General features: G+C 32.7%; 1 protein-coding gene across 2 annotated transcripts; it reads right to left on the reverse strand.

Moving 5' to 3' along the window:
• Positions 1–1510: 1510 nt before the first annotated feature.
• On the reverse strand, positions 1511–6946 carry LOC112775707 (cold-responsive protein kinase 1-like). Of its 2 annotated transcripts, none has more exons than XM_072232697.1 (7): positions 6676–6946; positions 5783–5880; positions 5488–5603; positions 5198–5408; positions 4699–4936; positions 3725–3875; positions 1511–2372 (listed from the first exon to the last, which is right to left on the reverse strand). In XM_072232697.1, the coding sequence occupies exons 5-7, from the start codon at positions 4731–4733 to the stop codon at positions 2013–2015; spliced, it is 546 nt and encodes a 181-aa protein (XP_072088798.1). In that variant the 5' UTR covers positions 4734–4936; positions 5198–5408; positions 5488–5603; positions 5783–5880; positions 6676–6946; the 3' UTR covers positions 1511–2012. The 2 variants fall into 2 exon arrangements, with proteins under 2 accessions (XP_072088798.1, XP_072088799.1); XM_072232698.1 differs by having other exon boundaries at positions 5783–5826; positions 6676–6925.
• Between the last annotated feature and the right edge of the window lie 6505 nt (positions 6947–13451).

Raw genomic sequence — 13451 nt, forward strand, 5'->3', positions numbered from 1 at the left:
TCTATTACCTAAAAAGTGTTTATACGTATATATCTGGAGCGAGTACACCCTAAACCCGATCATGCCTTGTCCTGAGTAAAATATGTCCCGACTCGGGTCAAGTTATTACCCTCCCCAACCGGTATGGACGGGTCGGGGACCCACATATTGAGGTACTCCTACCAAATTTATCCACGTATTGATGCTCAATTTATTAAAGGTTTACCGTTAGCTAATAAATTGCCACACACACAATGTGAGATTCTAACTTTTAATAATTGTTTAAACAGACAAGTGAAATGATCACTTAACAAACTCAAATTGATTAAGACAAATACTAATTATTTTTAATATTTTAATATTAAAAATCCTAAAAATTTGATTTTAATTATAATTTTATAAAATATTTATAATAATAATTACTATATATATTTTATTTAATTTTTTTTAAAAAATTATATAATTTTATGTATTATCCCATACAATGTAAAAAAACATACACTAATTATTTCAATTCTAAGATACCTCTAAAATATTTTAATACAGTTTATTAGAGCAAAGAATACTAGTAAAAATTTCATACGGGTGAAATTTTGGCCCAGTAATTATATTGTCTAAAAAACTACTTTTGCCATTTTTTTTATGAATAAAATATTATTATAATATTATTTTTTATTTTTGATTCGGACCTGACTTTTTAAACTGAGACGACCGGTGATACACAATTTTTGTGAATTCTAATCAGAAAAAGTCTGAAAATTGGGTTATTATATTTATAGTTAACATATTTTCTAGTTTACTATAAAAAATTTCATGTGTTTAACCTAAGAGAAAAGAAAAAGAAAAAGTAAATAAATAAATAAAGAACCATAAAGAGATAGAGGAAAACAAATAATTGTTACATGAAGTTTGCCTACTTTCACACTAAATGTAAATTCATTTAATTTCATCTACAAATTTCTATTTTTTTTAATTTATATGTTTTTTTTAATATGTTTTGTGCTTCTTTTTCTTGTAAGTTTTTTTTTTGTCTGTATTTCTTTCCAAACTATGTTTATAGTAAAAAATTTCACTTGTTTTACCAGGATAAAAAAAGAATACCAAGAAAAAATGATAAAGTGCCATGAAAGAATAAATGGGAAAAATAATATGTTATATTAGGTTAGTCTACCTTCTCCTGAATACAAAATTTATGATCCACAGCTTTTTGAATTTTCTTGAAAAAAATTGTTTTCTCTGTCAAATTATTTTTTCTACTATTTTTCTTCTAATTTTTTCCTGTTTTCTCATAAAAAATTTATATATTTATCTAAAAAAATTTATGTATTTTTTAATTTATTATTTTTATTTTTTTCTCTATTTTTCTTCTTTCATAAAATTATAAAAAAATAACAAGAAAAAAATAAAAAGGAAAGAAAATATAGGAAGGAAAAAAAAAGAAAAGAAAAAAGAGATGGAAAAGGAGAAAACATAGAAAAAAGAGGATGAAAAGATGTGGTAAATCAAAACTGAGAAACTCACAAGTCACAAGTAAAAAATGGTAAAATATGATTAGAAGTACTTGGTTGGATTTGATTGCAAATATTACCTAATCACCCAAAATTTTTTTTATATAAATAAGACAAGATTTATGGCAAATATAAAATTTGAAAAAATATTCAATTAGATCAACGAATTACAACATAGGACATGCATATTTACAAATTGGTGAAAATTCAGGTGCAGTTAACTTTACGTGAAATTGATAATTGAGAGCGGTTAAATGATTTGACTAATTTGATAAAATTTTCATTCAACGGCTCTCAATTATTAACTTCACGTAAAATTGACTCCACCTGAATTTTCACCTTATAAATTACAATATAACACTTGGCAAAACATCCTAGTCACCAAAAATTGCACCGAAGAAGAAACACAAGAACACGGGAACCGTTACAAAATTTACACGTGAGAACGTGGCTCAGGTAATGAAAATAAATAAACACAAGAATATTGAATCAAAGTTCCAAATTCCAATCAAAGACGACCCATGCTTAAAAGCTTTGATCATAATTCACAGTGAACGTTGTATTTTCCGCACCTGAAGCAGGTAGTGATATAGTGGTATCTTTACTTGAAGACGAAGTCTTTATATCATTACTATTTTGTTCTCTAATCTTAAGGTCCATAAAATCTGAAATCAAGCCTGGTTTTGTTAGGTTACTTTCATCGACATCCATTTCTCCTGTGAGCATCTTGACAACACAGGACATGGATGGTCGAATCTTCGGATTACTCTGAGTGCAAAGAAGGCCAATCTTGAGAAACTTACAAGCCTCCTCGGCGTCAAATTCCCCTTTTAGTGATATATCCACCAGCTCTATCAATTCCCTTCGCTCGTAAAGTTCCCATGTCTGTGAGGAATGAATCTTGAGTTAGAGTCGGCCTTAAAGTTCCCATGTTACAGTTATGCAATGCAATTTCTAAGGATGTCAGGCTGAAAAGTATATATGAGAACCGCTTTCCCAGATTATGAGAAACTCAGACTCGGAACAAATATTTTCATGCCGAGAGTGGAAACAAATCTACTCGAGAAAATCTAGGGTACCAACACTTTTATTAAAATCTGCCTAGCACTTTACCGGCAAAAGAAAAGTGAGCAGTCTCACATAATTAGATGTAATCTCACACCATTAAAAATACTAATGATGGCTAATTGATGGCTACAAATCACAAAACCTGCTAGCTCCATAGCACTCCTCAATATATTCTACAAAAAAACTTTGATATATTTAGCCCTATGACTCAGACAAATTGTCAACAACTCACGTTTTATAAAGCTTTTAATATGTCAGCACTTTAATTTCAGTCATAATTTAAGATCATTAAGATCATTCTTTATATCCCCGCAGCAAAAGAAACTACTATTTTGTCGAAACAACAAGTATTCTATCAGAAGCAATTCTGTTTTGAGTATTATAGATTTTTGTAGGAGGCATAGATCTCCAAATAATGATTCCTCCATACTAAAGGCTCGAACTTAGGTTTGGCCACTATTTAGGGAGAAAGTTACTTGCCAACTGCTTTTAACTTCAAGTCAAATTGAGCAAACACAATATAACATGAACCACTCCTCGAAAAATACTCGTGCTAATATGCTATTAACCAGAGACACTGAATGATTTTATATTTAATAGTTCAAACAGATGACAGTTGAAGAAACAAAGTGATTGTTACTTGTTAATACGGAAGGGCATAGTTCCCATAGTCATCTGATAGGGAACAGCAAGGCAAAGATTTGAAAGCGTATGTAAGGAAAAAAGAAAAGGGTAAAATAGGGAATGTCTCCTCAAAGCCATGCGGGCTAGAGTGTAACAAACTTAGGTGAACTGAAGGCCATATGGGGGCCATTTGAGTGGGAGAGCTACTGAGTGCTCTGTACTTGGCTCTTGAACATTTTGGCTTATTCTGAGATTTTCCACTTATCAATATGATACCCTTCTTTCTCTTATGTTCTATCATCATCTTTCATATAATATGAGTTTCAGGTCACAATGCAGCTGAATATAATGGGTCCAATATGTCAATAAATGTTTCTATGAAGCCGGAAGTGATGTTAGAATCATTATCTTACCGGCAAGAGTAACATAACTTTCATGATTTGTATGATATGAAGACAATAAATTATTTGGTTTTATTGCCCTCTTACAATGTATATTCGAGCACATGCACAAGTAAAAACTACAAACATATAGCACATACATACCGTTTCAAGAATATACTGATTCCCTTTCGGTAACAGTGTGTTTGTATTACTTCTCCCACTGATTATCTCCACAATGAGGACACCAAAACTGTAAATATCTGCTTTCCGTGTCAGCTGCCCCCTGATTGCATATTCCGGTGCCAAATAACCTCTGAAATAATGCAAACAGCCATAAATTCATAAAAAATAATTTGTTGAAGAGAGATAACAGAAATATTTAGACAGGGAAAGCAAAGATTTCAAGTCAGTACAGGAAAGGTAATCAATGAATGAAATGAACATTATATAAAATAACATTCTGAAGAAAATATGCATGCCTCCTGTAAAAACAATTCAGTTTAGCATCGGCGTTAATGATCTCAATCATGTTTTGAGCGATACATGAAATTAATACCAGCAGTTAAGAAGCCCCACACTCCAGAGAAAGGGACAAAGTGGAAAAATGTGTTGACACATATTTGTAAATTCAACTAATTTTGCTTAGCTGTACAGAGTGATACGGGAGGCTATATTTTCAAGTTGTTTTTGAAGAATTTAAGCCTCTACAATATGCAGGAACTTGCTTTTCAATTTCATGCTTGCTCTGTGCTTTCATCTTTCTCATATGAACCACACTGGTTCATCTTGCACGTGTTAACACTTAATCATACATTAAGTTTCATCCATTTTCTGGTTGTGGTTTCTGACAACAGCCAACTTTTATGTCAGTTCTCAAACTACAAATTCATGCACAACATTGACTAAGTCAAAGCAGTTTAGTATGTTACCATGAAAACATTGAGCAAAGAAAATATGATATAAATTATAAACTTTAATTAGTGCATATGTCAAATAGTGTTAAAGTTGCATTGGCTAGAAAGATAAGCAAATTGAGAAATTGATGTGGATGAAGAAAGATCAAGTCTTGCTACTGCATTATCAATAGAAAATAAAAATAATATAACTTTCTGTACAAGCTTTATTAGAATACTTACATTGTTCCCGCTACTCGTGTGCTGACATGAGTCATGTACGAAGGAATAAGCTTTGCAAGACCGAAATCTGAAATCTTGGGTGAGAGGTCCTTGTCGAGGAGAATATTACTTGCTTTTATATCCCTATGAACAATATGTGGTGTTACTTCCTCATGAAGAAAGGCAAGACCTCGAGCCACCCCAATGCATATCCGAGTTCGAGTTCGCCAATTAAAATAGACATTACTGTGACCTCCACCTTCAAGTAAAACGAAAATTGTTTATCGAAAAAGAATAAGGGTAAGGTTTAGGAAACAAAGACTAGCTAGCATAAAAAATTGAAGTTCTACTATAGCAATAAAACAAATCCTTTTCATCATTCCGAGGAAAACTCGGTAAAGAAAAAAATGGAGCAAATTGAGTTACATTGATTGAGAGGTGGCACTAGCTATCATCTCCCAAGTTCGAAACTAATCATCGAGAAATAAAACAACAATAGATGTGAAAATAAAAATTTTACCTAGAAGGGTTTATGCAAGACTGTTGTTCTCAAGGTAATTGTAGACTAATATTCTCTGATTTCCTTCCACACAACAACCATATAACTCAACCAAATTTTCATGCTGTATTTCCGAGAACACATTAATCTCTGTCAAGAATTCCTTCACCCCTTGTCTTGATTCATCTGACAGAACTTTTATAGCTGCAACTTTTCCATCTTTTAACAATCCCTGAAAATATCGGAAAGTGAAAAAAAACTGCAAATTGACATGGTGATGCAAGTAGTACATGATAGCGGATTAGCTTTACCTTGTAGACAGAACCAAAACCACCCTCCCCAATTTTATTGCTTGGACTGAAATTGTCAGAGGCAAGTTTTAGTTCCTTGTAGGAATATAATCTCACATTTTGAATGCCTGAAAGTTCTGTTCACAAATGTATTCAGTTAAAATCTGTAACTGGATTTTGCTCCTTGGGATATATCAAATGTCATAATTCTTGTCTACAACCATATCCAATATAATATCAATCAAATTTAACAAATTTAAACAAACTCAAGTTCGTATTATCTACTGTTATCTTCTTTAACATGTAGCCAAGTTACCTTCATCAATATCTGGATCTCGTTTTGGTGCCGAAGTTGTCTTCCTACCAAATATGAAAGGTAAACAGGTCATGACAGAATGCAATACCCAATATCACCTGTTTGAATCATAAAACAGCGTCAAATTCTTTAAGCAATATAAAGTTGGACAAGTGAAAAATAATCCCGAAATTTCTAGTGTCAGCAGAGCAGAATAAAGATTTCATGGTTCAAAGTTCAAACATTCTCAGGGACGCTTGAATGAAATTGAAAGAAAGTACCAAAATAAAATGTTGAAAAAGAAGCAGAATCTACTATTCGGTTACTTAGGCTGAGATCAGAATCATATATTCCATTTCAAGATATGCGAATTTAACTGATCTGACCAATGTGTATATAGAAAATAGTTTCAACATTTTTTATAAGATGTGAGCATGACCCATTATGTATAAAACAAATAAAAAATACTATTAAATACAAAACAAGAGAATACCAATGAAATTGATAAAAGCCACAAACTCTCTTCAGTTATGAATTAATTTATGCAATTTTTTTTTTCACGCCGCGGCAATTCTAGTTATCTCGAACTAATAATTTCAATTTTCCGAATATTTTCCACAAAATATTGTTCCTTAAAAGACCGCAATATAAAAATTAAAACTATTCTTATGATTTGCATTAGTCACTAACACTAAATGATAATTGGAAACAACACAAAAAAAAAAGGAAAAGTAAATAAAAAGAAAGTAGAACATGACGAAACAGTTAATGATGGAAAAAAAAAACGAATAACAGAAAGATGAGCTGTAAAAGTAAGGGAGGCAAGCAACAAAATCCACAATTGATCAGTGACTAGGAATAAACAAAGAAAGAGAAAGGAGCATAATAAAGTGGGCGAGAAGATTGAAACAAACCTTAGAAGCTGACTGAAAGAAGAATGGGTAGTAAAGATACAAAGATAAAGAAAGAAATGAGGAAGCAGAAAGATGAGAGAGATGAAATTGATGAAGAGAGTGCGCAATCTGTGAATAATTAATAGTCAACGGAGGGCGTATGAGGAGACGTGTCTTTGATGTGAATCACTGTAACGTCCCTCCCTTTGACTACATTCCAATGCAAACATCCGAAGTTGGTTAATTACGCGAGAATGAATTCCTTCACTTCTTTTTTTTTTTTTTTTTTCACAATTTAAGAAGTATAGTATGGCTTTTATTAATTTTATAAATAAACTCAAAAAAAATATAAGAGTGTCATTTTTGTTAATTTTATAAATTTGACAAAAAATATAAAAAAATTAAAAAATTAGATATTATATTTTATTTTTTTAATTATTAAAAAATTGAAAGAATTTATTTTTTAATTACGTCAGATTATATTTTACAACTTTATTAGTAATTTTATTAGTTATAGACTAATATATTGGTATCTAATTCGAACGGATATTTGTAGTAGATTTTTTTCGTTCTTTTCGTGTGTTTCGGACGAACAACACAAGATAAAATTTTGGGAGGATCTAGAGAGTTTGGTTCAAGGCATACCTTTGGGAGATAAGATTTTCTTAGGAGGAGATTTAAATGACCATGTTGGGAGAGAAATGACTGGATATGGGAGTATTCATGGAGGCCATGGTTTCGGGGTGATCAATGCCGAGGGTAAAACTATTTTGGACTTTTCTTCAACCTTTATCTTCTCATCACAAATACATGTTTTAAAAAGAGAGACGAACATCTTATAACCTATAAGAGTGGCATGACAAGCTCTCAAATCGACTTCTTTTTGTTAAGGAGAGTCGACCAGAAATTTTACATTAACTGTAAAATTATCCCAGGAGAGAGTTTGACAACACAACATAGGGTGCTCGTCATGGATTTTCGCGTTGAGCAAAAGTTAAGGAAAAGACATCATACGAAGAACCCAAGGACGATGTGGTGGCGGATGAAAGGTGAGGAACAAAGAAGCTTCCTAAGACGGGTAGGAGAAGAGGCAAAGTGGGATGGGAATGGAAGCGCGGAAGAGATGTGGAGGGAGATGGCAGAAGTTATTAGAAGAACAGCAAAAGAAAGTTTTGGTGAATCTAAAGGAATATGACCAAGAGACAAGGAGTCCTGGTGGTGGAATGCGAGTATACAAGAAAAGATAAAGATAAAAAGGAAATGCTTTAAAGAGTGGTCTTTATGCCGCAATGCAGATAACTGAAAAAAATATAAGGCGGCTAAGAAAGAGACAAAAGTGGCTGTAAGTGAAGCAAAAACAAGAGCATATGATGGTCTCTACCAGTCTTTGGGCACGAAAGAAGGAGAAAAAGGTATATATAGAATCGCAAAGCGTCGAGAAAGAAGAACGAGAGATTTGGATCAGGTTAAGTGCATAAAGGATAAGGATGGAGATGTATTGACTCAAGAGGAGAAGATTAATGAAAGGTGGAAGAGCTACTTCTATGAGTTATTTAATGAGGGACAGAAGACTCTTCCGAGCCTTGGTCGATTATGCACAAGGGAAGAAGATCAAAACTTTGACTACTATCGAAGGATTCGAGACTTCGAGGTAAAAGAGGCTCTAAAGCAGATCAAAAATGGCAGGGCAATAGGACCTGATAATATCCCAATTGAGGTTTGGAAGGGTCTTGGAGAAAAAGGCATCAACTGGTTAACCAAGCTTTTTAATGAGATTTTAAGGTCAAAGAAGATGCCTGATGAGTGGAGAAAGAGCACCTTGGTACCTATCTACAAGAATAAGGGGGATATAGAAAGTTGCGAAAACTATAGAGGGATTAAGCTTATGAGTCATACTATGAAGTTATGGGAAATGGTGATAGAATGGAGGTTGAGAAAAGAGACACAAGTAGCAGAGAACCAATTTGGATTTATGCCAGGAAGATCTACCACTGAAGCGATATACCTATTAAGAAGGATGATGGAGAGGTATCGTAGTAATAAAAGGGATCTACATATGGTGTTTATTGATTTGGAAAAAGCGTATGATAAGGTACCAAGGGAGGTCTTATGGAAGGTTTTAGAAAAAAGGAGAGTAAGGATCGCATATATTCGGACAATTAAAGACATGTATGATGGGGCCACAACTAGTGTGAAGACTCAAGGTGGTATGACGGAGGAATTCCCTATTGGTATAGGATTACACCAGGGATCATCCTTAAGTCCATACCTTTTCACATTAGTCTGGAAGTACTCACAGAGCACATCCAAGAGCCTGTGCCATAGTGCATGCTTTTTGCCGATGATATCGTCCTTATGGGAGAGTCAAGGGAAGATATAAATAAGAAATTGGAGTTATAGAGAAAAGTTTTAGAAGTGTATGGTCTGCGCATAAGCCGTAGCAAGACGAAATATATGGAATGTAAGTTCAGTCTGAAAAGGGAAAACCCCAATATAGAGGTGAAGATTGGAGAAACCATCCTAGGAAAAGTTAAAAGTTTTAAGTATCTTGGGTGCATCATATAGGATAATAGAGAGATTGAACAGGATGTAAATCATAGGATCCAAGCAAGTTGGTCAAAATGGTGGAGTGCATCTGGTTTTATATGCAACAAAAAAGTGCCTTTAAAACTTAAAGGTAAATTCTATCGCACTGCTATAAGACCGGCTATGCTGTATGGTACGGAGTGTTGGGTGGCTAAAGGGGAGTACGAACATAAGTTGAGTGTGGCAGAGATGAAGATGTTGAGATGGATGAGTGGTCATACGCGATTGGATAAAATAAGGAATGAAGATATAAGGGAGAGAGTTGGAGTAGCACCCATTGTAGAAAAGATGGTTGAATCGCGTCTCAGGTGGTTTGTACATGTGAGAAGAAGACCAATAGAATATCCAGTCAGGAGGGTGGATGAGATGGAAGATGGACAAAGGGCGAAAGGCAGAGGAAGATCTAAGAAGACCATCCATGAGGTGGTCAAACGAAATCTACATGTAAACAGTCTCTCTGTAGACATGATACATGACAGAGCACAATGGCGTCGTTTGATTCATATAGCCGACCCCACTTAGTGGGATAAGGCTTTGTTGTTGTTGTTGTTGTTGTTTTCGTGTGTTGATCAATAGAATACAATATTAAATTTTTCAATATGATTAGACTTTCGATTTCAGATGACATATATGCAAATAGTGAAAACATTCCAACTTTATTTGAAAGAATTATATGTGAATTTTTACTATTATTTAATATTTTATTCATAACATTATAAGTGTATATATATTGGTTTTTAAATATATGAAAGGTATAATATACAATTTCGTATTAACATGAAATTTTTTAGACATAATAATGTGTAACCTGTAAGTTTTTATTCCATCAGCTAATATCTTTTATAAAAAATAATATAAATTAAAAATTATTTAATAGTATGATAGAAATTAGTCTTTTGAAGATATATAAGAGATGTATATATTTTTTTTAAAAAGCCGATAATATATATATATATATATATATATATATATATATATATATATATATATTAAAAATAAGGATAAACTATTAAAATGGTATTTAAAAATTTATGTCACTGACAAAAATAATTTTTATAGATATAAATAACAAATAAACTCTTAAATAATTTAAAATATTAATAAAATAATTAATAAATATTATGTTTTTTATAAGTGACAAAAAAAATTATATTTAATAAACGATATATTTATTTAATAGTTGAAAACTATTAAATAACAATTTAATCAAATACGTGAAATCATTTAATAATTCTCAAATATCAATTTTATAAGATTTTTTCTATTATAAAATAAAAAAATCTTTATTTCCAAATAAAAATTATTCTAACTTTATATTCCAAAATCGTCTTCTTCTTCTTTTTTTTTTTTTGCGTCAGGGGCAGGTTTACTGCTTCTCTCGGCGAACCTTATTATTATCACAAGGTTTGCCATTCCTCTTCGCGAACTTCATGTTAGATGTGAAATTTGCCGCCTCCACGACCAACTTTAAGTAGGCTTGCGCAAATATAAAAATCCGTGGTCCCCTTTTGTTTTTACTTTTTCACTCTTCCTCAATCTTATCCCCTCTTCTCTTGTAAGACTTTTCTTTTTGAGCATTTTTAACTTTTTATCTCTTCAATTCGTCAATTTCAGGTAATTCTGTTCTTCTATTTTTTAAAAAAAAAATTTAAGTTATTATTGGATTATTTTATGGTTTTAACATGTTTATTTTATTAGATTAAGTTTTCTTGTTAGTTTTGAATTTTAGTTACTTTGATTATTATTTAGTTTAATATATGATGAACGGAATTTTTGTGTGGTATAGAATTTTATAAATGAAATCTCGTTGCAAGTATAGTTTTTAAACCAACAATAATCCTTTCATACAAAAATTTGTTTGTCACAAGTAACAAACTCCTAATAAATCTAATAACCGAAGTATTTAAACATCGGGTCATCTCTCAAAGGAATTACAGGATAGTGTTCTTGTTATTGGTTATGAGTTGTATATTTTGGAATTTTGGATATGAAACATGAAAAGTAAATGGCAATGAAAATTAAATAATAAAACGGTCTTGGCAAGGTTTGGTGGTCAAGGATCTCTATGCTTATCACTAATCACAATATGATAATTGCAAGGATCAATCCCATTAAATCATTCTCTAACTAGTAAAGGAGAATCAAATGAGCTATATCAATCCAAGTCCATATGTCCTAACTATTCACTAATTGAATTAATGAGAGCTAGAGTCAATGGACATCAATCATCAATCACTTGGATATTAGTAACTCAAGAATTCCTAAGTTACCTTCCCAAGTCAAGAACATAAAGTTCTACTCTAACATCCTTCCAAACATTTTATCAAACACTTGGAAGGCATAAAAGAAAAGTATAGTAAATTAATAACAAGAATGAATTCTAACAATAATTAATTGCAAAGAATCAACAACAACAATCAAGGAAAACACAATTAACATGAATTACCTCAAATTGCATTAAAAGAAAATAAGAAGGACAAGAGTAGATCAACTTACAAAGTATGGAAACAAAATGGAGTAAATTGCAACAAGAGAATAGGAGAACAAGATGTAGCAACATAGAATTGAAAGGTAGAAGTAGATGAAAGCAAAGATTAAAACCTAGATCTAAGAAATTCTAACTTAACCTAATCCTTATTCTAGAGAGAAGAGAGAGCTTCTCTCTCTAAAAACTAACTCTAAAACTAGATCTAAAGTGTATTATGTTCTAAGGTGGAGTGAATGGTATGAATGGTGCCTTCCCCTTCAATCCTTGGTCCTTTTAAGAATTTTGACACCAAAGTTGGTTCCAAACTAGGCCCCACAGCCTCTGTGAATTCGCTAGGCACGATTTTACTTAAAAATCACGTGCCAGCACCGACGCGTATAGCACGGGTACACGTCTATGGGGTTTTGACGATCCACGCGTATGCGTCTAGTGCGCGTGCGCGTCCATGGACATATCTCAAATCTTTGGCTTTTCATGATTTTTCCACTTTGCATGCTTTCTCTTCACTCCTTTGATTCATTCCTTGCCCTTTTCAATCTGAAATCACTAGCAAACACATCAAGGTATCTAGTGGAATAAAAAAAAATTAAAATTATCAAATCAAAGGTCCAAAAGCATGTTTTCACATTTAAGCACAAATTAGGAGATAATCATGAAACTGTGCTATTTTATTGAATAAATATGAGAAAAGATTAACAAAATGCTCTAAATTCATTACAAGATAAACCCTAAAAACAGGGTTTATTAATATACTACAAAAAAATGTTGAGTACCGTTGGCTTTACAGTCGGATTTAGTATCAGACAATAGTGGCGAGTTTTTCGTCAGATTTAACGTCGATAACCACCTCAAATTCGTCAGATTTTTTAATTATCGATGGATTCGGTTTTTCGACGGTAACTCCACTAGTAATTTTTGGAGGAAAAATAAATTAAATTGGCACATCAATTACCATTGCCTTTACCTTCGGATTAATTCGACGGTAATGCAATTTAGTGAAACGATGCGTTTTGTTAACCCGAAATGGTTTACAGTTGAAATTTTTCGACGGTAAAGGTGGCGTAATTTCAAATCACAAATTCCTTCCCTGTCAGTCAAACCCTCACCATCATCCCTTTCTCTTCCTCGCGTTCCAGCCACCGCCACCAACACTGCCGCTGTCTCCCCCCTCTCCATCGTCGTCAACCCCCCAGCCGATGCCTCCTTCCTCTCCTTCTTCCCCTCCTTCTCAATGTCGTCGCAGTCCTTTCCTTCTTCTCTTTTTGCCATTCTTAGCTCATATCCTACAGCTCCCTGCTTCGGCGACAATCAGGTACCATCACCTTCCTCCCTCCTTCTTCGTTGCTTTCTGCACCATACATTCAAGGTACTTTGTTTGAACATTTATTTTTCAAATCCTGTTAGTTAGTTTTAGTTCATTAGATTTGGTTTAATTAGTTTAATTTAGTTATTTTAGTGAATTTAGATGGTTAGGATAGTTTAGTTTAGATTTATAGGTTCTAAATTGTTGATGAAAATATCTAGAACTATTCTGAATTTGCTGATTGAATTAATTCTGTTGAGTTTTTTCGGTTAATTGTTTGATTGTGCTCATTTACTATGTTAATTGTTGTTTCATTGTTTTGCAATTTTGAATTAATTAGACTATTGTCTAATGAATTTATGATCAACGTGCTATTTTTTTGTGTCATTGATGTTGATTTGCTGTGATTCAATAATGTAA

This window comes from Arachis hypogaea, chromosome 3, assembly GCF_003086295.3.
Source record: "Arachis hypogaea cultivar Tifrunner chromosome 3, arahy.Tifrunner.gnm2.J5K5, whole genome shotgun sequence".
In the NCBI taxonomy this organism is placed as follows: Eukaryota; Viridiplantae; Streptophyta; class Magnoliopsida; order Fabales; family Fabaceae; genus Arachis; species Arachis hypogaea.